Source organism: Cyprinodon tularosa, unplaced genomic scaffold, assembly GCF_016077235.1.
Source record: "Cyprinodon tularosa strain WSP-4 unplaced genomic scaffold, ASM1607723v1 ctg394, whole genome shotgun sequence".
Classification (NCBI taxonomy): Eukaryota; Metazoa; Chordata; class Actinopteri; order Cyprinodontiformes; family Cyprinodontidae; genus Cyprinodon; species Cyprinodon tularosa.
Genome location: NW_024039112.1, coordinates 461,624 through 489,232, shown reverse-complemented (window position 1 = coordinate 489,232; position 27,609 = coordinate 461,624). Strand labels below are relative to the sequence as shown.

Sequence of the window (27,609 nt, the reverse complement as noted above, 5' to 3'; positions counted from 1 at the left end):
GTAAAGAATTACAATAGTCCAGCCTTGAAGTAACAAATGCATAAACTAGTTTCTCAGCATCACCCCTGGACAGGAGATTTCTAATTTTTGCAATATTCCTCAGATGAAAGAAGGAAATTCTAGAAACCTCTTTGATATGGGATTTAAATGACAGGTCCTGATCAAAAATAACACCAAGATTTTTTGCTTTACTATCTGAAATCAGTTTAATCCCATCCAAATGAAGTGACTGACTAATCAGCTTATTTTTCAGAGATTCCGGTCCAAAGACTATAACTTCTGTTTTGTCTGCATTCAGAAGCAGAAAGTTAAGAGTCATCCAGGTTTTTATGTCTTCAAGACATGCCTGTAATCTATGTAATGGGTTAGCTTCATCTGGATTTATAGACAGATATAGCTGGGTATCATCAGCATAACAGTGGAAATTAATCCCATGCTGTCTATTAATTCTATCAATTGGGCGCATGTATAAAGTAAAGAGAATTGATCCTAGCACTGATCCCTGTGGTACTCCACAGGTAACCTTTGAGCATGTTGAAGATCTGTCATTAACAAGAACAAACTGAATTCGATCAGATAGATAAGATTTAAACCAGTCTAGTGATGTTCCTTTAATTCCAACAAAATATTCAAGTCTTTCTAAAAGAATATTATGGTCAACTGTATCAAATGCAGCACTAAGATCCAACAGGACGAGCACAGACACAAGTCCATTATCTGAGGCCATGAGAACATCATTAGTGACTTTCACCAGAGCTGTTTCAGTGCTATGATGAGCTTTAAAGCCAGACTGAAACTCTTCAAAAAATTAGTTGTGGTGTAAGTGATCGCAAACTTGTTTGGCAACTACTTTCTCAAGATTTTTGGATAAGAAAGGAAGATTGGATATAGGTCTATAATTGACCAAGTCATCTGGGTCAAGAGACGGTTTCTTAAGCAGAGGTTTAATTACAGCAACCTTAAAACCCTTAGGTACATATCCCTGTAACAGAGATGGAGGCATAGACAGAAGTGTTGGATCTTTTTCCAGGTTTGGAATGAGCGTGATGACACCTTGTTTCATTGTGTGGGTTAAGCAGCTGTGTTCTAATAGTTCTGTAAGCATTCCAAACACTAGGGTTCTGATGTGATCCCAAAAATGTTTATAAAAACTACTTGTTAGACCATCACAGTCTGGAGCTTTGTCCTTGGATAAAGCACCCAAAGCTTTATCCAATTTTTCTATGGTAATGTCTGCTTCATATATCTGCTTAAAATTGTCATACATTTTTGGAATCAAGTGTTGAATAAAATGATAGAATGCTTCTGCCATGGAGTTATTATATGCAGAGGTATATAAATTGCTATAAAAAGTAAAAATTTCTCTGGATATTAATTTCGAGTCAGTGCATGGTTCATTAATAATTTGCAAGCATTTTATTGCATTTCCGGGAAGATGGCGAACCGGAAAGCCAGATTCCTTTAAGCTCTGATACATTAATCCCAATCTGATAGGTAAGACCTCCGTTTTTGAGCACCAAAAGATTAATGAACCTACCTATTTTTTTTCTTTGTAGTTTTTTTGTTTTTATCAACTTTCAGACAACAAAAGATATGAAAAGAGAAAAGGCCGATACTGTGGCTAAGCTAGCGGTAACCACCAAGACGGCTCTCCTATCGCTGACCACGAGTATGCCTTTCCAGGCATGTGTGTCCCAGTTCTATCAGTTTGGGATCAGGTGTTTCAGTTGGACCAGGAACTACCACAGATGCAATCAGAGCGAAGCAAGGACCTGGAAGAAGACTCGCTGATGTCAGAGTTATCCATTGTCTGCGATATTCGGAGAGATGTAGATCAATTCGGGTTGCCAGGTCCTCCAGCTGTTTCAGAGTCTGAGGATAGTCACAGGTGGAAAGTTCATCCTTTATCCTCTCGTTAAGAGAGGAAATAAACATGTCCATGAGGACGTCCTCATTCCAGGAACTCTCTGAAGATAACAGTGGGAAGTCTATAATGTCTAAGTGACAAAGCTTCTCTACTGGAAAGAACTGGGCATAAACTTGGATTAGTTCCTTGAGAAAAATTGTTACATAAACTAAGATTGTTCTGCCATTTATAAGTTCCCCACAGCTTTGCTCTACTAGCTAGTAGGCTAAGAGTGAGATAACCTAGGCCACCTTGGACCTATTAGAAGGGTACTCCGAAGGCTGAAGCTCGAAATGCAGTTTTGGGGAAATACACATATGGTGACAAAGGCGCGGCACTGACCAGGATCACCATTCAACAGTTCAGGGGGTGAAAGGTTGCTCCTGACCAACAAGTCTGAAAGTAGATGACGTAGACATGACGTAGACATGGAAGCTGTTGTAGACGAAAGCATGGGAGAGAGAGTAGCCAGACAGTGCAAGTGTGTTAGAATCTCCCAATTGCCTAATTCAAGCGGGGAAATAGAATTTTCAGGAGCCTTCTTTCACCCCCTGAATGCCACTGGCTGTCCGCCGATGGGTCCATGTATGGCCAGATCATTCTGTCAGGCTCAGAACAAAAGGACCCAGTTTTCAAGGAAGAGAGACAGTTAGGATTCACAAAATCTTTATTTAAGATGGAACTGTAGAGAACAGCAATGGTGTTTAAGGTAGGAACCTCTGCAGGAGGAGTACACAGGTTACTGACCACATCTATCTGGCAGAGGATGATAATGAATGTGTGAGTCATTAACCTGGTCTTAAAATCCAGTCCATACCATAGAGGAAGAGGTTGGTTCCAGCCGGTCAGCTGCCAACATGGACCAGATTCAGTGTGCAGCAGGAGTCGGGGGACAGGTCAGGCAAACAGATCAGAACAGGGATGGGCAGGCTCAGAGGTCCAGAGGCAGAACAGGTCAGCATCAGGCAATCAGAAAAACTCAGGTATGCTAGAGAACTCTCATCAAAGGCTCGAATAATCTGGCACTGATGACTGGTTAAAGGCTGGGTAAATAGAGGCGGAAGCAGGTGGATCAAAAACGGTAATAAGAACTGGCCGGAGCTAGGCAGGGGGATGAAATTAGTAATCAGGCCAGTCATCAGCACCAAGTGTCAAGGCTCAGAACAAATGACCCAGAATTCAAAGCAAAGAGATCAGCAAACTTCTCAAAGGCATTTAGTAAGAAACGTATCTGCAGCTAAAGCGTCTAAGGCCGGAATCTATGCAAAGGGAAAACTGACTGATCTGATGGAGGATGATTGCGAATGCGTGAGTCGCTAACCTGTTCTTAGAGTTCAGTCTGTGCCCAGAGGAAGGAGGTGATTCCAGCCAAATGGCTGCCAACAGCACATGGCGAATGTCACCCAGAGAGTTCCAGGAATTGAAGCCTTGAAGACTGCAGAACTGGATGATTAGCAGATCTAAGCAGATGAAGGAAGGCAGGACTTTCAGGATGACAAAGCCAAAGCTGGTGTCTAAGAGGTTCACAGGAGTCCAGACCAGAAGATTAGAGATCCAAAGAGATGCTGAAGGGATATCCAGGTCAAAGTCAGGAGGCACCATCCAGATTCAGTCCACGGTTGGAATCCAGCAGGAGTTCGAAGACAGGTCAGGCAAACAGATTGGAACAGGAACAGGCAGGTTCAAAGGTCCGAAGACAAAACGGGTCAGGATCAGGCAATCAGAACACAAACAGGTATGCTAGAGAACTCTCACCAAAGGCTTGCATAATCTGGCACTGATGACTGGGAGCAAGAAGTTAAAATAGAGACTAGAGCAGGTGACACAGATGAGGGGTGATGAGAAACTGGTTAAAGCTAGACAGGTGAATGGAATGAATCATTAAGCCAGTCATCAGTGCCAAGATAATGACAGTGAGATCATGACAGAAATATAGAAATGAATGATCAAAAGCACTAATAAATAAATGTAAAAATATGAGAATAAATTAATGAATACATTAATGAACAAATGAATAAATAAATGAATATATAAATGAGTATATGGTTTCAAAAAGGATCCAATTATTCATACTCAATAATTGTAATATTCTTATTCATTTCTGCATCTCTCCTCAGTTATGTCCGTTTTGGTTCTCCGTAAATTTGGGGCATCGTCAAAGAAATAACCTAAAGTCCCTGAGCTCCATAACAGAGGCAATGTAAGGTACAATCAGAGAGCTGCAAAGCTTAATTATCAGCAGCAGAGATTTGGGAGCAGAGTGAACTCTGTGTCATTGGTCCTGCCTTCTCTTTTTTTTTTTTTACTTCCTAATTTTTATTCTTCATTCTGATAAACCTGGAAACAAAAGCTTCAGCTTATTTCTTTTAACGCCTTTTTGGAAACAGAATAATTTTCATAAAACTAATTCAACACCTGAAGACTAATCTTGCAGCAGGTTGCTTTGCTGATGTGGTAATGAGTAGAAGACATGTAAAGAGAAAATTACAAACACATCATGTGATACGAACATAAAGGTGTTGCAGTAAAATGAGCCTGGTTACACAATAACAAGACTGTTTGGATGATAAACTTTACAACCTGCAGACTGGGCTGCAGGTTTTTACAAGTACGTTTAATTTCTCACAGAAATGAAACCATGAAGAATACTTCACAAACATTTAAAATAAATCCTGATCACAGAATATCAATAAAAAGCTCTGATAACCTTGTTATCAGAACCTTGTTCTGTTCTGTGATGATCTGCTTGTTTGATTTCAGTGCATCACAACTTGGAAATGTAGATTAGAAACCCTCCTCCTACTTCTGGAAAACTGAAACCTAAAGCTGCTTTAAAGCAGTAACTGCTTCCTACAATGATGCATTTTGTGTCAAAGTCCAGAGACGACAGCTGCTTTTTTCCATCATGGCTTTCAACCAGCCTCCCTTTTACAACCCGGTGAGTGGACTCAGGTTCTGGTTCTGTTTGTTACTCTGAGGCTCAGTCTGGGAGCAGCTCATACTGTTTTATGTTACTGTTACTAAATCCAACCTGCACCTGCTGAGCTCTGCTTCGCATCTGGGCCAATATGCCTTTAATTAGCTGTTGAGGGTGTAAAACTGATGCAGGCAGTTTTATCAGAAATGTTGCTTCTTGCAAGACCAACGTTTTTTGTTGGTTTTTTGCTTTTTTTTTTCCTCACCTCTAATCTGACATAGACGACTGAAGTCAAGCCAGCCTCTACTTTGAAAGGGACCATCACACCAGCCCTCTCTAAGTTTTTATAGGTCATACACACCATGAATGGCAGAAACATTAGTTTGGACTTTTCAAAATACAAGCGACATGTTTAACATCTGTTTACTGGAGTCAGTTTTCATTTATACTCCTCTGGTTTTGAAATTATTTCTCATGTAATTCTGTGAAAATTTATATGATTTTAGTGGCATTTTTGCTCTTTATTTTAGTCCCTGTTGTATGTAGTTCGATTGTTTTTATTTCAGAATACCTACTTACAGTACTGTAGCTTAGCTTCCATGGATTTTAAATATAAAATGTGTCTCCCGTTAATATTTAACAGTGATAGTAGAAGTGATAGACTCGTAATTGCTGCTTAGCAAAGGTCATCAAGATCTGATGTGGACTTTCAAAATTAAAGCCTCTCAAAATCCAAACATTTTCTAAATATCTAACCTTAGATGAAATAAATTGGTATTCTGAAATAGAAAGCATTGAATAAAGAATGTAAAAAAAATAACTAAAATAAAAGACACATTAAAATCATTCTCATATATTCATATTCACAGGAGAACGTAAGAAATATTTTTTAGACCAGATGGATATACAGGTGCTGGTCATAAAATTAGAATATCATGAAAAAGTAGATTGATTTCAGTAATTCCATTTAAAAAGTGAAACTTGTATATTATATTCATACATTACATACAAACTCATATATTTCAGATGTTTATTTTGTTTAATTTTGATGATTACAAATGACAACAAATGAAAATCTCAAATTCATCATATCAGTAAATTAGAATATTACCGAAGACCAATAAAAACAAAGGATTTATAGAAATGTTGGCCAACTGAAAAGTATGAACATGAAAAGTATGAGCATGTACAGCCCTCAGTATTTAGTTGGGCCTCCTTTGGCCTGTATTACTGCAGCAATGCGGCGTGGCATGGAGTCGATCAGTCTGTGGCACTGCTCAGGTGTTATGATAGCCCAGGTTGCTCTAATAGTGGCTTTTAGCTCTTCTGAATTGTTGGGTCTGGTGTATTGCATCTTCTTCTTCACAATACCCCATAGATTTTCTATGGGGTTAAGGTCAGGAGAGTTTGCTGGCCAATTAAGAACAGGGATACCATGGTCCTTCAACCAGGTACTGGTAGCTTTGGCACTGTGTGCAGGTGCCAAGTCCTGTTGGAAAATGAAATCTGCATCTCCAAAAAGTTGGTCAGCTGCAGGAAGCATGAAGTGCTCTAAAACTTCCTGGTATGTGGCTGCGTTGACCCTGGACCTCAGAAAACACAATGGACCAACACCAGCAGATGACATGGCACCCCAAACCATCACTGACTGTGGAAACTTTACACTGGACTTCAAGCAACGTGGATGAAGTGCCTCTCTTCTTTTCCTCCAGACTCTGGGACCTTGATTTCCAAAGGAAATGCAAAATTTACTTTCATCAGAGAACATGACTTTGGACCACTCACCAGCAGTCCACTCCTTTTTCTCTTTAGCCCAGGCAAGCCGCTTCTGACGCTGTCTGTGGTTCAAGAGTGGCTTGACACAAGGAATGCGACAGCAGAAACCCATGTCTTTCATACGTCTGTGTGTGGTGGTTCTTGAAGCACTCACTCCAGCTGCAGTCCACTCTTTGTGAATCTCCCCCACATTTTTGAATGGGTTTTGTTTCACAATCCTCTCCAGGGTGCGGTTATCTCTCTTGCTTGTACACTTTTTTCGACCACATCTTTTCCTTCCCTTCGCCTCTCTATTAATGTGCTTGGACACTGAGCTCTGTGAACAGCCAGCCTCTTTAGCGATGACCTTTTGTGTCTTGCCCTCCTTGTGCAAGGTGTCGATGGTCGTCTTTTGGACAACTGTCAAGTCAGCAGTCTTCCCCATGATTGTGTAGCCTATAGAACTAGACTGAAAGACCATTTAAAGGCTTTTGCAGGTGGTTTGAGTTAATTAGCTGATTAGAGTGTGGCACCAGGGGCCATCAATTTTGAACCTTTTCACAATATTCTAATTTTCTGATATGATGAATTTGAGATTTTCATTTGTTGTCATTTGTAATCATCAAAATTAAACAAAATAAACATCTGAAATATATGAGTTTGTATGTAATGTATGAATATAATATACAAGTTTCACTTTTTAAATGGAATTACTGAAATCAATCTACTTTTTCATGATATTCTAATTTTATGACCAGCACCTGTAAATGTTGACTACCCCAGTTGATAATAGTTAAACATGCTTTTATTTTGAAAGGTCCAAGCCAGCGTTGCTACCATACTACATGGTGTATGCCTCACCTAAAACCCAGTGAGGGCTGCCTTGACTTCCTTCATACATTTTTTAAAAAGATGTATTTTGGCTGTTATCCTTTTTTTAGTCTGCGGGTCGTTTCAGTTCTTCATCTTCTCTGAACTTTTCTGACCTTTTTAAGGATTTCTTTTATTTCCTGTTTCTTTCTTTTTTTTAGCACTAGACACTTTTTATATAGGCTGACTGTATATGGGTTGAAGCTTCAGAGTTTTTCAGATTTGGATTTTGTAATTTATTGGGTTGGTGAGTGCTCACAAGAACCAGCTCCACTGTATGGACCATCAAGAGGTCAAGAACAGATAGAAACCTGGACTGATATCACCCTAACAAGAAGAACACATGGAAAATAAGTTGTGATGGTTTAGTTAAAAAAAAACATTTTTTTTGTGTGTGTCAGAAATCTGTTTTCATATTTTAGAAACTGTTTTTCATGCTTATTCAGTCCAAGAATATCCTAAAAGCAGCTTCAGAAACCCAGAGTCAGGTCCATAGTCTGCAGGAAATAAAAAAAAATAAAACCTGACCCCTGACTGGTGAAGCTTTCATCTCTATTTTTTATGACATGTCATGTTTTTTATGGTTGATAACATTAATTAATCCCCTAACTTTACTAAATAGCTCAGAAGGAGGGATTTATCCAGCTAAATAGGATAATTTTTTATTATTTTCTCAGGATACAGATTTTGTTTTACCTCAACACAAACATTAAAAGTTTAAATGAATTGTAAAGAAAAGTTAAAATTAGCGGGCATTTAAAACTGTGAAGAAATAGTCAGACGGGTCAAATTTAACATCGCTGTCTGCCTCTAGAGAGAAATGTTTAGGGGAACTCAGAGAAGTTTGTTCATTTATTAGTTTTGTTTTTTGTACGTGGAGTCAAACATCCCCAGAGTGTAAAGGATTAAAGAAATGATATCTGTATGATAAAACTATATGTTATTATTATTTTCTTATTATATTTTATTTTTCTTATATATTATTATTACAACTTCTAGTACACAATTAAAAACAGGGAGAGGCACTTATCTTACAAAAGATTAACAACAAGATCAGATAAAGCTTAATAAGGCAATCCAAGTATAACAATTGTAATTAATAATTTACAGGTTAAACATGGACCTGATTTATGTTTTTACATCATAACAAATAATGCCAATTATGGGACTTTCTTTTATACAATTCATATATGAGGAAAATATTTTAGTTATTTTTAAGACTAATTTCACTAGAAAGTAGAGATCAGGAAGTCCCTGAAGTCACTGGCTCCCTGTAGCTCAGAGATAGACTCAGCTATTGCTGCAGCAATAAAGTTGGACTTTATTAAAGTTGGACTTTATTTCGACATATTTTTCCAATCATTATGCAAGCCTCCGCCTGACTTTATGTTGCAGGAATGCTGAGAAACGCACAATCTCAGTTAAAGGTTATCTGTTCCCTTTTGGTGCAAAAGGGAGGATTTTTAAATCAATTAACATAGTTTTTTGTTTTTTTTTTCCAATAAAGACTTTTTATTGTTTACCCCAAGAAACAGAAACAGATGTTATCTTCATCGAAGCCTTCATGGGTAATTTCTAAATACTGCATTCAGATTTGATCTGCTTGACAAAATGGCTGCATCGGCTGACTGGAAGGTTTTTATAAAAGCTTGAAAGATTTGAAGTATTTAAATGAAATATTCTCCTTTTTTTCTTTCCAACCAGTCTGCAGTTCTATAAATAAAACCTTATTTATAAAAGCATTTTAAATTTTAAACAAAGGCTGACTAACAGAAGAGACACAGAAAATAAATAAAATCTAAAGCTCTTTAACAACAAGCTTCCTTGTTCTGCGATGAGGAGAAGGAAATGAGGGACAGTGATATGGAACGGTCTGGTTATAAAGGTTAATAATTTCAATTCAATTCAATTCTTTTATTAAGGGATAGCCCCTTGAGATGATCCATCTCGTTTTCGAGGGGGGTCCCAAGAACAACAGAGACAAACAATACACACAGTCACACATCCATACCAAAGCTCTTCATCACTACAAGCTAAACAGTCCAACATCTCTACACAAATATATTTATGCAGGTAAACAAACAAATAGAAAATATATGTATCTATATATATAGAACACTAAGCAGAAATAAAATAAGAATAAAATACAAGTAAAGTACTCAGGAGAAAACCCACAATTGGAAAATCAGTTAAATAAATAAAAAAGATAAGAAGGAAAAATAAGCATGTATATATGCACAACCGCACACATGAATATAGGTACAGCAGCAGGTACATAACTTTTTGTTTTGTTTTGTTTTAAGGACCACGGCCAGGAAAGCAGGTGCACTGGTCTCTTGAATGCAGAAAACTTAATAAGGATGATTTAAAGTGAGGAAAAGATGAAATTGATCTCAGTGATCTGGGTAAGCTATTCCAGTCAGAAGGGGCTTTAAATCTGAAGGCACGTCTTCCTATTTCTTTAGATATTCTTGGAACAGAAAAGAACAAATGATCAAGATGTCTAAGTCCATAAGTAGACCTATATGGATTCAAATGGTTTTGTAAATAGGATGGATAATTAAAGAAAAAACATTTATAAATAAACTGAAACCAGTGTAACTGCCGTCTAGTCTTAGGTGATAAGAGGTTAAGTTGCTGATACATGTGACAATGGTGGGTAAGGTATGGGCATCTCAACACAAATCGACAGAGACTGTTGAAAACAACATTTAGAGATTTAAGGTGTGATTCTGTTGTATTCATATACACAATGTCAGCGTAATCAAGGATTGGAAATAAAAGCTGTGTTACAATTCGTAGTCTGATCTGTTGAGTGAAACAATTTATAGAGCAATATAAGAGTCTAAGATTGAAATTAATTTTCTTGACAACGGAGTCAATATGTGACTTGAAGGAAAGATTGGAGTCAAGCAGTAGGCCCAAATATTTAAATTCTTCCACATTCTCCATAAGAGTATCATCCAGAAACCTTATTGACAGAGTATGATCTTGCTTAAAACGGGTTGTCCTGTTGTCAAAAAGCATACTGTAAGACTTAGTCTTATTAAGTATGAGCCCATTCGCTGTAAACCACTTCTGAATATCATCAAAGTCTGATTGCAATGAAGACTCAATCAAACTAATGTCAGGTTTAGCAGAGTAAATAACTGTATCGTCAGCATACAGCAGGATATTACAGTTTGAGCATACTTTTGGAAGGTCATTTATGAATATAGAGAACAACAGAGGGCCTAAGCATGAACCTTGCGGAACCCCATTTTCCATAACTGTGTACTGAGAAAGACAGCCATTGAAAGCCACCGACTGACGTCTTAAATGAAGATAAGAATTAAACCAAAAAAGTGACTGCTTACACAGACCGATACCATGCAGTTTGTCAAGAAGTAAATAGTGATTGACCAAATCAAAAGCCTTGGTGAGATCTATAAATATTGCTCCAGTAGGCATGTTATTGTCTAAAGAGGATGTAACATCATTGACAAACTTTGTGAGGGCAGTAGTGGTAGAGTAGTTTGGTCTGAAACCTGATTGCATCTCAGAAAGGACAGAGAAGTCATTGACATATTTAAACAATCGCTTAAAAATAATTTTTTCAAATATTTTTGCCACAGTATTAATAATCGAAATTGGTCTATAGTTATTTGGGTCAAGTGGATCACCACTTTTATGTATAGGTGTTACTCTAGCATACTTCCACATGGCTGGAACTTCAGATGTGGATATGGATAAATTAAATAGATAGCATAGTGGAAATGCCAGGATGTGAGATGCAATCTTAATAAACTTAATTTCCAGACCATCAGGACCAGCACTACCAGATTTAGTATCAGAGATAGCCTGTTGCACTTCAGTAGGAGTTATTGTAGTTAGTGTAAAAGAAGTATTGGCTACTGGTGAATTTACAAGATTGGAATGGAATAGATTAGATGGGCATAATTTGCTTACAGAGGAAAAATGTTGGTTAAATGCATCAGCCACAGTAGCAGGGTCACTACTAATTTTATCATTTACACGAAGCGATAGAGGAGAATTCACAGCAGGTTTATTCAATAAGCTGTTAAGTTTTTTCCAAAATTGTTTTGGACTAGTGAAGTCATTAGACAATGCTGTCTTATAGTAATTTGACTTTGCATTCCTTGTTTTCACAGTACAGATATTACGTAATCTCTTATATTCGATCCCATCAACCATAGCTTTTGTTGATTGGTAACGCTTCCAGGCCTTATCCCTTTCCTTAAAAAGATGCAACAGGTCACCATCAATCCATGGTAGATGCCTACCCTTGACTTTCACCGATACCCATGGTGCATGCTTGTCAATCACATTGTGTACCTCAGTATGAAAAAAAGTCCAAGCATCCCCAACATAAGGAATAAGTTCTAACCTAGACCAATTGATATTTAGCAAATCATTAATAAAGGAATCTTCAGAAAAGTTTTTATGTTGTCTTACTTTAATTATTTTAGATGGCAATCGTGGCAATCTTATTTTCCATACACAGAAGATAACCGAGTGGTCACTGAAGCAATCTGATAAAATACCAGAATCAGCTATTCTGTTGGGATGAGTGACCAAGATCCAGTCTAAGAGAGATCTGGAACTCCCAGCCACTCTTGTGGGTTCCTGTATTATCTGAGTGAGATGCAGGCTTTCCAATAAACTCTTCTCCTTAGCTGAAGACCTGTCGAGCCAGTTTCGGTTGAAATCACCCAGAACAATAAGTTCATCAGAACAATTAAGTGAATTAATAGTGGCAAGAATATTATTAATAGATTCGGAAGGAGAGTTAGGAGGCCTGTAGATATTACCAATAATCAGTTGTTTATGATCAAAACGTAGTCTCACAAAGAGGCACTCAAAGTGCAATGGGCTTTCATTTGGACTAACAACCTCTGAGGTCAAAGTAGAAGATATATAGGTAGCAACACCTCCACCACGACTGCCTCTATCTGCTCGATATAGGGTGTAACCCTCTAGGCTTATTTCAGCATCACATATTTTATTTTGTAACCAAGTTTCAGAAACAGTAATGACAGCAGGTTTGTTATAAGAAAGCCAAGCTCTTAGGAGATCAATTTTGTGAGGTAAGCTCCTGATATTTAAGTGAATGATAAATAAACCTTTACCCATATTCAAATAGAACCAAATAAGAGAGAGCAGGACACAGCGTAGGATAGAAGAGCAACACACACATACACACACATCTCACCACACACACACAAACACACATATATAGCCTTGACCGAAAAAGAAAGTAGACTATCTGCCAGCATACACAAAATATTATGATTATTCTTTTACTTCTTAATTTCCCATTAAGTCCACAAAAGGCAGCATCTATCATAACTAAAACAGAGAAAGGCCCGTTGTAGGGCGCACCAAAACAGCACATAAATGTGCAATCCAATAATAGGCCTATATGTCAACAGAGGGCTGCTTATCATACCAAATGCAAAGTATCTCAGTTTTGAGCAAAGGGACAATTAAGGAGTGTCTTTCACGAGTATTCAGTTTTCCATATCATTCATTGCCTTCAAAGGAAAAAAAAAAAAAAAAGAAAGAAAAAAGAAAAGAAACAGAAGAAGGGGAAAAAAGGTATGAAACAATTGCAGCATCTTCTGAACTCATATACAATAGGCTAAACTCAAAGTTGAGTCAGTCAGCATTTCCAATTTCCTGCAGAAACTGAAGCGCAGCGTTGGGTGTTTTAAACTGCACAGGTTTCCCGTTGATATCGACTACAAGTATAGCAGGGAAAGTCATGTGATAGTCCAGTTTACGTTGCTTAAGCTGTTTTTTAATGTCATCGAATTCACGCCGTTTGTTGATCACAGCCGCACTGAAGTCGGGAAATATATGAATCCGCTCACCATTGTAGACAAGTTGCTGCTTTTCTCTGGCCAGTCGAAGGACTTTCTCTCTGTCCTGAAGACTGAGAAATCTCACCATGATCACTCTTGGCTTGACGTTGTCCTGTGTTTGCTGTGTTGGATGGCGATTTGCCCCCTTCTTTGCTTGCTGCGCCTCGGAGCGCTGCGCCTTCACCTTGGGTTGCTGTTGCGCAGGGGAGCGATGGGCCTTCTCAATGGCCGGGGGTGTAGGGAAGTTTTCACTCCCGAAGAGGTGAACAATCAGGTTGGAGATAAATCCACGAGTATCCTTTCCCTCCGATTTTTCCGGAACGTGGACAAAGCGAAGATTGTAAGCCCGGCTTCGGTTTTCGATATCATCCAGCTTGGCGCGCAGGTATGCGTTTTCCTTTTCTAATACTTCCATTCGTTTCCCATAATCAGAGATGTTGTCCTCGTTGCTGCTAACTCTCTGCTCAAGCTGCGAGACATGCTCTCCTAAATTTGAAAGCGAGAGCTTTATTGTTTCCAAGTTACTCTGGATAGTGTCCATTCTTGCATCAAAATGACGCACCATTTCGGACTTTAATTGCTGGAGCGCGTCCAGGAGAACTTCATTTGCACCTGACTGCATCTTAGGGCTTGCTAAAGCGTCAGAACGTTTCTTGAAACAAAAAGTCGGCTGCAATTTTCATATAACTTTAAGTTCTACAACATGTTTCAGTAATTAGAGATAATTGAAGGCCATATCTTTCGAAAAAAGTTTGTTTGGCAGAGCAGTCTGCAACACAAAACACTCACGCAGCCGCCATCTTAATTCAGATCTGGAGGATCTGAATTCCAAACAACCTCTGACATAACTGACATGAGATGAAGGCTTGTCTATGAAAATAGACTCAAAGGTGGAGAGATGGTAGCATCTGATGTTCTAAGATCTGTGGGGAAAATAGGGCCAAAAGTAGCAACAAAGAAGAACCTTTAACCTTTGTTTTGCTCACTGTCAGACAGAAAACACAGATAAACATTTTTACTTAGATTCTGATTTGTATTTCAGAGGATTCCTTTCACCGGATCCATCCATGGAGGCCTGCAGGAGGGCAAGTCGATCCTCATCAGCGGACGAGTCCTTCCTGGAGTAGACCGGTTGGTAACTTTTCAGAGAAGCAACTTCATTCTTTATTTTAAAAAATGTCTGCACCCTCCATAGTGGCGTCATCACGTATCACTCCTCCCGCCAGATTCAAACAGCTTCTCTAATGTTTGTAAAAAATCTGCTGATGTTTTTTTGCCTAAATTTGAACAGACACTTTGAACCGTTTCTAAAACCACCATAATCGGTCCCACATTTCATAAAATCTGCTGTGTTTTTACTCCTCAGGTTCCACGTGAACTTACAGTGTGGTTCCAGTCAGGGGACGAACATCGCCTTTCATTTCAACCCACGTTATAATGACGGCCAGCCTTACGTGGTCACCAACACCTTCCAGTACGGTAACTGGGGCTCAGAAGAGAGGAAGCTTAGCTCGCCTCTCCCTCCTGGCTATAACTTCACCCTGCAGATCACCGTTACGCGGGATTTCTACCAGGTTGGCATCATCACCCAGTTCTTAAACAAAAAAAAAAAACAACAACTTGGTCTGGAAAAGAAAGTCTGCACAGATTTCCATTTATCACTGCTTCCAAAAATGTCACTGGTTGCTATGGTGATTACCTCCTCTTTCCCCGAAGAGAATAGAAGAGGGAAGTCTTAAACTGAAAGTCACTGTGTGAAAGCTTTCTATAGCCAGGGAGTTAAAGGGTTAAATATCAAAGTTCTCTATTTTAAAGGATCATATATTTTCAGACTTAATCAAACCCTGACATTTTATAGGAAAATAATCTCAAAGAATCATCAAACTAAAATGTTATTGTGTGAAAACTGTTGAAAGGCCATGAAGATGATCAGCAAGTCCAGCTTCCTGGTTGCCCTTTACATTTTTAGTAATTTTTCTTTAGAGAAAGTCAAGTGGAGCTATTATTAAAAATTCCTCTTACCTTTGAATGAATCCAATAAAAGTATCACAACCTCATGTAACAAAATAATATTCACAACACTGTGAGAAGAACTAGAAGATCATTTTAATAAAGTTTGTTCCACACTGCTGGTAAAACAAGAAATGGTTAAAAAAAAACTGATATCATTTAATTACGATTTTATAAAACAACCTGTGGAGAAATTGCTTTTTTTAAATCCTTCTAGGTGAGCGTAAACGGCAGCCACTTCACGGATTACAGACATCGTATCCCGTTCCAGCATGTTGACACCATATCAGTCGCTGGAAAAGTGGAAGTTTCCTTTATATCATTTTCAAACCCTAATGTGAGTAAAAAAAAATCTGACTGTCTGTAACAGAAAGTTGAGTAAGTTGGAGTTTTAGAGACTAATAGGACAAATCCTCAGACTGATTATTTTCTGCTCTGCGGGAATTTCCTCAGCAAGGTTTTCCCACCCAGCCGGGTTTTCCATCCTTTCCGGGGTTTCCTCCTCAGCCTGGATTCACACCCCAGCCAGGATTTCCTCCTGCAATGCCTGTGAGTAAAAATCATCTTCAGGTCCAGTGGTTTTAATCCTCAGAGGTCTGAGTTGTCATTTATTTCCATCCAAACACCAGATCCTCTGTAGTCTCTTCTCCCTATTTGCACAGGTTGTTCCATATAACAACTACATCAGTGGCGGAATCCAGCCAGGCAGAACCATCACCATTCAGGGAATCATCCCGCCCAATGCCACAAGGTAAAGAAACAGACCTTTGTTTCTGTAGGAGCCATAATGATGGCTGTGCATGTGTATGTATCACGTGGGCATAGTTGCTGTGTTGACACATGCGGTGACAGCTGATTGCTTAAATGGGTGTGTTTACCTGCACTCCGGAGGAGAGAGGGGAGCGGGGTAGCCGTATTTCTTGTTGACCGTTTGCTTTATGATCTAAATCAGTATGTCACATCATGTACGTTCCAATCTGTTGTGAGTGACTACATGAGCCTCTGGACAGGATTAAAACACCAAAGCCTATTCCTGGATTCCGTGTGCATTTTTGATCAAAGACGGCAGCGCGTCATACACATACAGGACTCTATCTCCACCTCTCAAGCGACAAGGATTGCGAAGGAGTCGCTACAGTTTCATTTCATTTACAGATCAAACCTTAACAGCAGAGGTTTGGTGAGAGGAAGTTGAAATACATCTCTTTTCCTCCCCCTGACCCACATAAAAGGTGATACTGAATCTGTTCTGCCAGATTTATAGTGAATAGAATTTCCTGCTGAAACTTTTCATGGTCGGCTTAATCAATTAAAGCTACAGTCCTTGTAGTACTGGCAGCTGTAGGTGACATTAGTTCAGGGGTTGGCAACCCGCGGATCCGGAGCTGCATGAGGCCCTTTAGCACCCTTTTCAAAAAGCTTTTTTTAATTTTTGGATGGTGTGCAGGAGATCAAACAAACATTCATTATGTTTTTCAATGCTGTAAACATTTGTATAATAAAACAATAAATGTAGCATTTACATTCAACCCCAGGCAAACAAAGGGGGGGGGGGGGGTCTCGGACAGTAGATCCAAAAGGGAAAAAGAGGAAGATACCTGATGAAAACAGAGGATTCAAATAAAAACAGACCAAATCATTTGCTTTCATTATCAATCCTGAAGGATTGCCTGCACTTTTGCTCAGCAATGAGATGCCGTCAAATAATAAAAAGAGGAAAGGCATTTCGAGGGAAGATATGCATATAAATATGCAGCCGATCATAAAGTTCTGCGAACTTGCAGAACTTCTGGATAAATTAGCGGAGAGCAAAGATAGATTCAAGAAGTATCTCCAAACTCCACTACTGCTGCTAGTTCTGTTGCCAGCATGGAAAACTGTCCACAGATCCAACAGTTAGTTCTTTTATGCAGGGATGTGGATTTTCTTCCATTTTATTTCCTCAAATGCTCAAAATATAAATAACACCAAGGAACGCTGGTGAAGGAGGATGGGTTAGAGAGCTCTGCTCTGATGGACGTCACTTCCTGCTTGGTTCCTTATTACTCAAATCTTCCCAACAGAAACACGTCGTCCACCATAGAAAGTTTCCTTAATTGTGTTTCGATAATTTCATCAATACAACAAAACCTAAAACGTGCAGCGCGCTGAGAACGTTCACTGCTCCTCCCTCACCTCAATCTACCATTTGACATTTGCTCCAGGATAAATATTTAAAATTTGAATTTCTTAAAATCTTTGGCCAAAGCTTTGGTTGTCGTTTCCACATTTAAGACAAAGTTGCACAATGTTTGTTTTTTTATGGGAAACAATTCAATTCAATTCAGTTTATTTATATAGCGCCAAATTCACAACCCATGTCATCTCAAGGCACTTTACAGTTCAACCAGATCATACAGTCAAATTGATACAAAGTTTTCTATCTAAGGAAAACCAGTTGATTGCATTGACTCATTGACTCAAATACAATCCCTCACACTAAGCATGCTTGTAGCGACAGTGGAGAGGAAAAACTCCCTTTTAACAGGAAGAAACCTCCAGCAGAACCAGGCTCAGTGTGAGCGGCCATCTGCCGAGGCCGACTGGGGTTCAAGGAGACAGAAGCAGAGATACAAAAAGCAGCTGTAAAAGGCGGCCCCGTCCAGGAAACACACAGCCAGGCAGACGAGCTCCAAGGCAGCTCCCATGCCAGAGGACGAAGAGAGCACATCCACCCAGCCACGGCCAGAGAAACAGGACCACACTGGAAAACAGGCCGATCTCCCAACATCTACAAACAAGGGTGTTGATGGCAGCAGCACAGCTGATGTTTCTTTCCTGGATGACGTCACAGCCAAACAGGAACAGACGAGGCAAAGCTACTCTGAGGAAAAGCAGAGAGAGCAGAAGGTTAGAGATTGAACAAACAGATTCTGCAGAATAGGAGAACAGAGAGAGAATGAAGCAGAATGATGAAATGGGGGTCCCTATGTCCTCCAAAAGTCTAAGCATATAGCAGCATAACTATAGAGATAGCTCAGGATAACCTGAGCCACCCTAACCATAAGCTTTATCAAAAAGGAAAGTTTTCGGTCTAAAAACAAGATTGAACAGCATTTGTGTTATGTAAGGAGCTGGTGGAAAAGGGTCAGGAGTTTTGTTTACTGTCAGCACATCTATCCTTCAAATACAGCAAAGATAAAGAACACAGCTGTTGAACCTAAAAACATTAAATATTTAATGTGAGCTTCCTGCTGCTGTTTCCATATTGCTTTTGCTCCTGGTCACTGCTGGATAAACTAAGTTATTGCCATTGAAACTTTCCAAGTATAGTGGGATTACTTGCCTCTATAAACTGTATTTATAGGTTACTTTAGAGGTTGGAAGTTATTTTTAGAAATCTTTGTAAAAAGAGAAAAAAGAAGAAAAAAAAAGAAGAAAAGAGGAAGAGAGAGAGAGAAAGAAAGTGAAAAAAGGGCAAACATTTAAACCTGAATGCTTATTATATATTAAGGCCCAGATAGTCCTTTTTTATAGTGGTCTAATACACTTACTGCCCATGTTGCCATACGAGGCTTATATAAAACTTTACATATTTGCGGCTCCATAAACAATTGCATTTTGTTTTTTTTGGTCCAATATGGCTCTATGAACAGTTTGGGTTGCCGACCCGTGCATTAGGTGGTGTCATGATCCGCAGGATTATTAGCCCAGATGCAGAGCACACACACGGAGGCAGAGGTAAAGTCCAAAGATTTATTGGTTAAAAACAGGGTTCTGGAAGGCAGAGAGAACAAACAGGTCAGGTTCAGGTACCGGTACAGGTTTCCAGAAACAGACAGGCAGGGTGGCTCGGGCTTGCTAAACAAAACAATCCGGCCTCGAGTGACGCTCTCTGCCAGCTTATGTAGGGAGGGCTAATCAGCTGATGGGGAACCCAACACTGAACCCAAGCTCCCCAGGAATAGATCCACGGCGCCCTCTGGTGGGCAAGGCCCCGGATCCTAACAGGTGGAACCACTACATCATTGCCAAGTTAAGTGTGGAAAGAGCTGAGTTGGTTATTAACTGGAACCAGTTTACATATTAAATATGCTAATTCTTGTTAAGCCTGGTAACTTAGAACCAGTAAATTAATGGAAGCTATATGTGTTAAAGGGGCTTAAGGTGACTTTAACTCCTCAAAGAAAGAATTAAACCACAATAAAATTAAACTGCATAACTCACACTATTGCGATATAGAAAAATATCTTGTATGAAAAACAATTTAATGTTTATTTTAATTTGCCAGTTAATGGCAGAACATTCAGGCAATAAACCCCCTTTGCTTGTCCTCCATCCAAAGTTGGTATCACCTTAGCCACTTTCCACCAAGCCTGGTTTGTCATGAACCGAGGACAGATGGACCCAGTATTCAGGAGAGACAGTCAGTAGGAAAGTTCAAAAGATTTATTAAAATAAAAACAAAACAAAAGCGGAGCTGTAGCTCGCGGACACTGCAGGCGGGGGGGCGGGGCACCGCCCAATCTCAGACACTCTAGGGGGGGAAACACAGGTAAGTGACCACGATAAACTGATGTATGATTATCTGGGTTGGTCACTTACCTGGTTTAACAGTCCAGACCACGAGTGTCCCCAGTGCTGCAGTCCCAGAGGTGATGCTGGAAGCTGATCCTGGTGAGGGATCCAGAACAGACAGGAACAGACAGGAACAGGCAGGATCCAGATCAGACAGGAACAGAAACAGGTTGCAGGATCCAGACTTCCAGGCATCCACAGGCTCCCAGGAGGGTTCAGAGTCAGACTGGGACCAGAAGCATGACCAGGTGGTCACGCACAGGAGCAGACAGGATCAGGTGCAGACAGGCAGGCACAGTGGAAGAGGGTAGCCGAGACAGGACGTAGGAACCGGAACTTGAATCAGACTTTAAACTGGTCTCCTCCCTGGAGCCAGGCTTACTTAGATAAAAACTGAACCTCCCCCCATAATGAGCCAAAAACCCAGAGGACTCCACGGGGGAGGAACAGTGGACAGTCAGGAGACAAGACAAACACTAAAACCCTCTTTCCACTGGCAGCTAGGATCCAGGACATGAACCAAATAAAACTGGACAGACTAACAAAAAGACAAGCAATGATCTCCCCCTGAATGCTCAGGCTGAACTGAATATAAACCACAGGAAACAGCTGAGAGGAATAAATTATGATTGGGGCAGGGAAGGAAGAGGGCAGGTGAGAGGAATTACTAATTAGGGGAGAGCAAACAGGCCAGATCATGATATTGTTAACTTCACTGTTTGCTCTACACTGGCATAGCTATTAGTGAGGGTGGTTGAACTTACAAAAAATGGTGCCAAAAGTTTATAACCAAATAATTTTCACTGTTTGGCGACAACAAACTGTTATAAATAGAGGAAACATCAGAAAGATTATTATTATTATACATATTGATCCATAGCATTCCTTGACAGTGTCGTTTCTAAGTCACCAATTTAGTGCTACTTGGTCCCAATGGAATTTCCAATTGGGAACCTACTAGCACTAAGTTGCTAACTGGTTAGCTAGATCCTTCCAACAAATCGGCCACAACCAAACTTGCTTGTGAACCTTCCGCCACAACAATCGCGCCCCAATCCCGCCAGGCTGCTGCCTTAACATCTCACTCCGAGGGTTGATAGCTCTGCAGATCCCCTCATAAATGCCTGGCAGCCTAACATTGGCCAAAACAGCCTCCAACATCTTCTGAATTTCCCGATATGCCAGGTTGCTGTTGTTTACAACCCCAAAGACCAGAAATCCTGTTATAAAACATCCAGATATGTATGCATCTTCTACATCCTCGACAGATATCATCATCAGGCACACAGGCACACACAGTCTTCCACAGGAATCAAACCGAACCATAGGCGAAGTTTCACTTTTGCATCAGGGGGGACAAAAATTGCTTTTTTCACACACACACAAACACACACATACACACACACACACACACCCACACACACACATAAAGCGCATTATGCACGAGGGCAGAAGTGATTAGATAATTTTAAACACAAGTTGTTACATTACTGCATACAGTACAATGTAGTTGCTAGAAGTATTCATTTAAAAAAGAGTTACCTGGTGCAGAAGTAAGGGAGTAAACCGAGTATTCAAGCCAACAGTACTTGTTGTAGTGGTACATGGAAAAGGCTCGTTTAGGCTTTCCAAACAATCATCAAGGAAAATCCAGAAGAATAAGCTGCTTAGGACAGCAGTGCTGTAGTACAGCTGTTAGGCAAGCTAACTGACCCCGACGACAGCTCCGCAAGATCCGATGATGAGCTAGCCGGGCAGTGCCCCCCCCAAAAACTCCGCCCATGAACTGAACATTAATTTCTGCCTCTTTGGATCAAACTCTTTGGTCTGTAAAGTGACATAATGCCTCCTAATGTCTCACCCCATAGCTGATGATTTGATCTTATTAGATTTTAGCTTAAAGTTTAATCCTGTTTGTTTAAAAAATGCACTGTCTCATGTTTTGTTTCCTCCCAGGTTCCACGTGAACTTCAGCCACCAGTATGGAATCGCTCTGCATTATAATCCACGTTTCAACGAGAACACGGTGGTCCGAAACACCAAGCAGCATGGGCAGTGGGGCTCTGAGGAACGTATGGGAATAATGCCATTCCAGCGAGGACAGGCTTTCACGGTATGAAAATATTAATGTTAAAATCCCTGACATCTCATGCACCACTGTTCCAAATAATGTGTGCAGTGGCGTTAATCTCAGTGTTTGGCTGATTCAGCGCTGGGTTCTCTACTTCCTCTGTGATGTCATTGTCTATTTGTTGAATTTTTTATATTTAAAGGCTTTACTGACCATCTAGGGATTAAACATTCATTATTTCTTAGGGTCATTGAGTGATACAATTACCATTAGCTGAATTAGAGAAAAAATGTCATGCTGTCAGTTTGACTCGGTCAAATTGATTCTTGGGAAAAGCTTTTTTTCTTCACTGATTTTATAGCAGTGTGTCTTACCAAGGGATATGCGTTGGTAATCAGGGCGAGAAGGCCATTAGATGACCTCAGTCCAAAAAGGACTGGAGGGAATCCCAAATAAAGTTAAAAACAAACCACTGGACTTTTTATTTTTTTTAAGACGTTTTACTTCCCATCCAGAAAGCTTTCTTTTTGGTTTGTGCGTCAGGCTTTCTGTCCTCAGACAACACCGGGCTGAGCATGTCCCTACTGAAACAGAAGGGAAGCACAAAGAACAGAAACACATCAAAGATGCTCTGCAAACCTCTTGATACCCAAACTGGGAGTCAAATCATTAAGGAAATACAAAAAACATGCAGCAGACCATAAAGGTGAGAAGATTAAACGCAAAAATATCGCCATCCCATATGTTGCTGGAGTCTCTGGAAAAAACTCAAGAGGACTTTCTCCAAAAGCAAAATCCCAGTACAATTCAAACCAAACAGGACCCTTAGACAGAGGCTGGTGCATCCTAAAGACAAAACCTAGGATGAGCAAGTTGCGTATGCAGTTCAGCGCAGTGAGGAATGCTCTGATATTTATATTGGAGAAACCAAACAACCTCTCCACAGACGCATGGCCCAACACAGGACAGCTACCTCCTCCGAGCAAGACTGCTTTCCATCTACACGTTAAGGACAAGGGACATTCATTTGAGGACCAGAATGTTCACATTTTGGACAAAGAAGAAAGGTGGTTTGAAAGGGCTGTGAAGGAAGCCATTTATGTTAAGAGAGAAAAACAAACCTTAAAGCCGTAGGAAAATCATTTTTAAATGTCAAATCATAATCATGTATATAAATGTACTCTTTATCAGACCATATTGTCCCAAAATGTAGAAAATTTCTATTAAAAAAACAAACCTGTCTTAAAATCTGTGTTTTTTTTGTTATTTTCTGCAGGCCAGTATACGTCAGCTTGTTCACCTAAATTCAGTCAATCATATATTAACGGTCATCTGTCAATCAAATCTTTTCAGTCATAGCATCTTGATTCATATGTCGCAGCTAATATATACAGTGGTTAAAATAAGAACTATTTACTTTACCATTGAGTTCCGTCCCAGTGTTGACGGGGATGGAGGTCTGTGTCTTCAGCAGGCGTAGAGCTAACAGAACTGGCAGCGTTGCGAGGCCAGGGCTCAAACATGTACGGCTGTAAGCCTTCTACACCAAACCAAGCTTCTGCCGCCTGGCGTCCTCTTCCACAACAACTTCGTCTTCACCTTCCTCCACTAAATAAAAAAATGTATGATGGAGGAGACTCATCCAGTGTCGTTTCTAAGTCACCAATTTAGTGCTACTTGGTCCCAATGTAGTTTCCCATTGGGAACCTACTAGCACTAAGTTGCTAACAGGTTAGCAAGATGCTTCCGATAAACCGGCCAGAACCAAACTTTCTTGCGAACCTTCCGCCACATAAATCCCGCCCCCTTGATAAACGACCAATCACATTTACTTTATTCATGTGTCTAAAGTCGTGCACCACTCAGGAGAATTTGGAAATGCAACCGTTGAAAGAGCCGCTGGCCTACGACTTCAAACAGAAGAGGAAAACTCGGGTCTAGGAATCGCATAACACAGCTTTAGCGTTGATTCTTCCCAATAATCACCTCATTCCTCATCACCATGCAGGTGATCAAAACATTGCTCCTGTAAGCCATGCAAATTATGACCCTAACAACTCTCCATTACAGAGGCGTGGGCCAGTTTTGGTTCAACTTGCAGGCCAACAACAACCACGAAGACTCCCAATTACAAAGGGGTGGACCTGTTTCGGTTCAATTTGCCTGTTTTCTAAATCAAAACAATGCTTTCGTTGGGCTAATCTGTAGCCCACCGCTTCACTTCTGTCAGTGAGCCCCAGGGCAGCTGTGGCTACAATGTAGCTTCCCACCATCAGTGTGTGAGTGAATGGCTGAATGACTGAATGTAGTGTAAAGTGCTTTGGTCAAGTCTCCTGACTTGAAAAAGTGCTATAAGAGTACAGGCCATTTACCATAAAGCCTGGAGCTCCACACTACTCTGTCTCGGTTCGGTTCGCGTGTGTTGCGTTCGGTTCATGCGCAGCTCCTTTTTCTCATAGGCGAAGCGTGTACACTCCAGAGCAGAAGGTGGCGGTACTGCGACCAAAGCCAACCACCAGTAGTAAACAAGAAGAAGAAGCGAAGCAGCATAGCCAGGTGTAGCAGAGAAAAAAATCAGTTGTTGTGGAGAATTGTGTGGGTATGGCGAGTGGGAAAGAACAGGAGTTGGAAGATGCGCCAGCAGCACTTTATAGTATGGGACCACTTTGCCTTTAGAGTGACCTACGATGACGGCGGAAAGAAAGTTGTGCATAAAAGTGCAACAGTGTGCAAGCATTGTGCAACATGTTTTGTTTATGCTAACAGCAACATGACCAACATGTCATGCTAACCCTGAAATCCCACATGCTCCGTCAGCGCTCCGCTCCGCCTCGCTGCGCTCCAGACCGCCTGCACAAAGCAAAGCCTACAGCCTCGGCTGTGGCTCCCTTCCACTCCGCTCTGAGTTCCTTGGAGATCGTAGAGCGCATGCGCGAGATGATTAAATTCAAAGCAGCAAAACATCCAGCAAATGAACCAGGGTTTCCGCGGATCATTAAAAATAATTACAATTCATAAATTTTTTTTGGATTTTTTCATTGATTTCATAAATTTTTATGGGATTTCGGTGTAACAATCAACATATACTGAACCACGAAACCGTGAACCGAACCGAACCGTGGAATTTTTTGAACCGTTCCACCCCTACTCTAGACATTTTAAATAAGAAAGCTTTCTGGATGGGAAGTGAAAGGTCTTTAAATTTGAAAAAAAAAAAAAGTCCAGTTGTTTGTTTTAAACTTTTTTTGGAATGACTATGACCTGGATGATTGGAGGAAATGTATAAACTACAGACAAAAGAGGAAATCTAGGTTTCTAGTTTGGTGGGCTCCGTTGCCTCCTCCAGAGGCAGAGTTGTTGCTCCTTCCTTCTACTATACAGTAAAGTATTCCTGGCTATGTCTGGTTCCCCTTTTTGTTGGCTGTTGCTGTTGTTAATATGGCTAAACCGTGACTAGACTGTTAGTTTTCTGTATCTTCTGTATCTTCAAGCCTCCCCAGGCTGATACAGATTAGGTTGAAGGAAGAGGTTGTATTTAGCTTTCTGTAAGAAATCCCAAAGACATTTAAGCAGTTAGGATGACCTCTCTGAACCTTGTTTCTTCCAGCTGACCATCATCTGTGAACAAAGATCCTTCAGGATTGTAGTGAACGGGATGCAGGCCCACACCTACAAACATCGCTTCACTCCTCTACATAACATCAATAGCCTGGAGATCGAGGGAGACATCCAGCTGACCTCAGTCATGGTTTAGATTCTGTGTTCAGTCACAGAAAGGGAACTTGTAAAACCTCTCTGCTTCCACCAAAGAAAAACAACCCAAAACACGTATTTCTTTTTTTATTACAGAAGTTTTTAATTTCTGGAAACTACTGATGTTCAAGTGGCAAAGTTTGTCATTTACTACCATCTAGTGGTCAAGTTGTATACAAAAAACAAATAGAATCAACCTGGATCCATCTTGGCATTATAAAACTATCATCCATCCAGAGATTTTCTCTTGCTAACTATTCCTTCTGTATTTAGTTTTAGTTTCTTGTCTTGGCTCAGTTTCCTTTTGTTGGTTTATGCTCATTTACACACTTTGTTCCTTTTCCATTACATTTTATCAGCCTCTAATAGATGTTACTTTTTCAAACTGTGACTTAAAAAGAACCACCAACAAGATCTACCTTCACCCCCCTCCCTCCCCCCATGTATCTGTGTTTATTGTTCCCGTCTACATCAATAAATCATGTTATGGACCACTCTATTTGTTGATGTTTTATTGTGTTGAACGGATGAACACCTGATGACCAGTATGACTGAGTAATTAAGGGGCCTAAGACCAAAGTCTTGCCCGTCCAACCCCCTCTTCTATGTTATCCTATGCTACATGTCAGTCTTACTGTAAATTGAGGTTTGCATCTATCTGATGTGGGACCTAGTCGTTACTTCCTGCCTTTTCATTCAGCTCCCTTTGTACCTCAACAGACTGCAGCATCATAGCTGCAGCACTGATCCATCTATCCATCTCCTCTCACTCCTTAACAGAACCCCCAAAACACTTCAACTCCTGAAGTTGAGACAGGGACTCTCCTCTGACCTGAAGGAGACAATCCTCTGTCCTTGGCTGCTCCTAGAGTTATTAGCAGACCCGTCAGAGTCAGTATTTTCTATCATGATGACGTCTGCTCTCTGGTCCTGATGTCTACGACTGAATCCCAAACCAGCCCCTAAGCACTAACCCTCCGTTTGGATTCCTGCGGAGGGTCAGCCACATTAAGGGCTGTCCCAAACAACGTAGTGGGTTGGGCCAGTGGACTGTTCAGCTGTTATATAGCCTGTCTGCAGGCTTGCTGGAATTTTGTTTGGCAGATATAATGGCAAAGTATTTGCAGAGGAAACACGTGCATTCCTATGTAAGTTTAGCTGGTTTCCTGCATCTTCATCTCAACAGAAAATGAAAGAAAATAATGTTAGAAAAAATATAATAATCCCTCAATGGAAGGTCCTCTTTGAAATAGTTTTATTTGACTGGAAGGAACTATTTTTACGAAAACGACGAATGTTTGATATTGTGTTAACCTGCGCCACAGATCTACAGCCACACACATGCAGTCAATGTGTTGCCATAGAAACGACTGCTTTCCTTAGGAGGGAAGAGGCTGTCCCATTCACGTTTAAACCCCCCTAGGCAGGGGCGCAACTACATATTTTTGAGGTGGATGCGAAAACACATGATCGGCGCCCCCCCCCCCCCGTACAGTAACCGAAAGAACACAATGAGAGATGGTGATCAGAAATTCAAACCATTATGGTATATATGTTTTTGCTGCCTCCCTAATGTATTTATTCCTACCTGATGTCCTCACTTGTCTCTTCTATCACCGACCTCATGTCTGTCTCCTTCACCCCTTGTCTGTGGCGTTCTCCACTAAGTCATATGGTCAAAAAGCATTATAAATTATTTGTAAAAATTACAGATCTTAATACAGTTTTTAAAAATAATGTTTAAACATTATCGATTGGGATTAAGTAGCTTTTCCCTCACTTCCACCTAATATTAGACCAACCTGTTGCTTTCACCTGTCTGTCCTGATTCTTCCTCTGTCATCTTCTCTTCTTTCTCTCCATCCTCACAGCTGAATTAAATTAATTTTATGTTAAGTAGGGTTAA

General features: G+C 40.3%; 1 protein-coding gene across 1 annotated transcript; it reads left to right on the top strand.

Moving 5' to 3' along the window:
* Nucleotides 1-4,690: 4,690 nt before the first annotated feature.
* LOC119791532 (galectin-9C-like) lies at nucleotides 4,691-26,202 on the top strand. The gene is made up of 8 exons (XM_038297681.1): nucleotides 4,691-4,844; nucleotides 14,355-14,443; nucleotides 14,679-14,886; nucleotides 15,540-15,659; nucleotides 15,776-15,871; nucleotides 15,985-16,073; nucleotides 21,836-21,992; nucleotides 25,558-26,202. Exons 1-8 carry the CDS (start codon nucleotides 4,812-4,814, stop codon nucleotides 25,702-25,704), a joined length of 939 nt encoding a protein of 312 aa, XP_038153609.1. The 5' UTR covers nucleotides 4,691-4,811; the 3' UTR covers nucleotides 25,705-26,202.
* Nucleotides 26,203-27,609: the final 1,407 nt, after the last annotated feature.

Excerpts from the sequence above, each read along its gene's own strand:
- LOC119791532 (XM_038297681.1), top strand. The coding sequence starts at position 4,812 with ATGGCTTTCAACCAGCCTCCCTTTTACAACCCG. Across the intron at positions 14,444-14,678 it reads GTCCTTCCTGGAGTAGACCG|GTTCCACGTGAACTTACAGT; the intron begins GTTGGTAACTTT and ends TTTACTCCTCAG. Across the intron at positions 14,887-15,539 it reads TTACGCGGGATTTCTACCAG|GTGAGCGTAAACGGCAGCCA; the intron begins GTTGGCATCATC and ends AAATCCTTCTAG.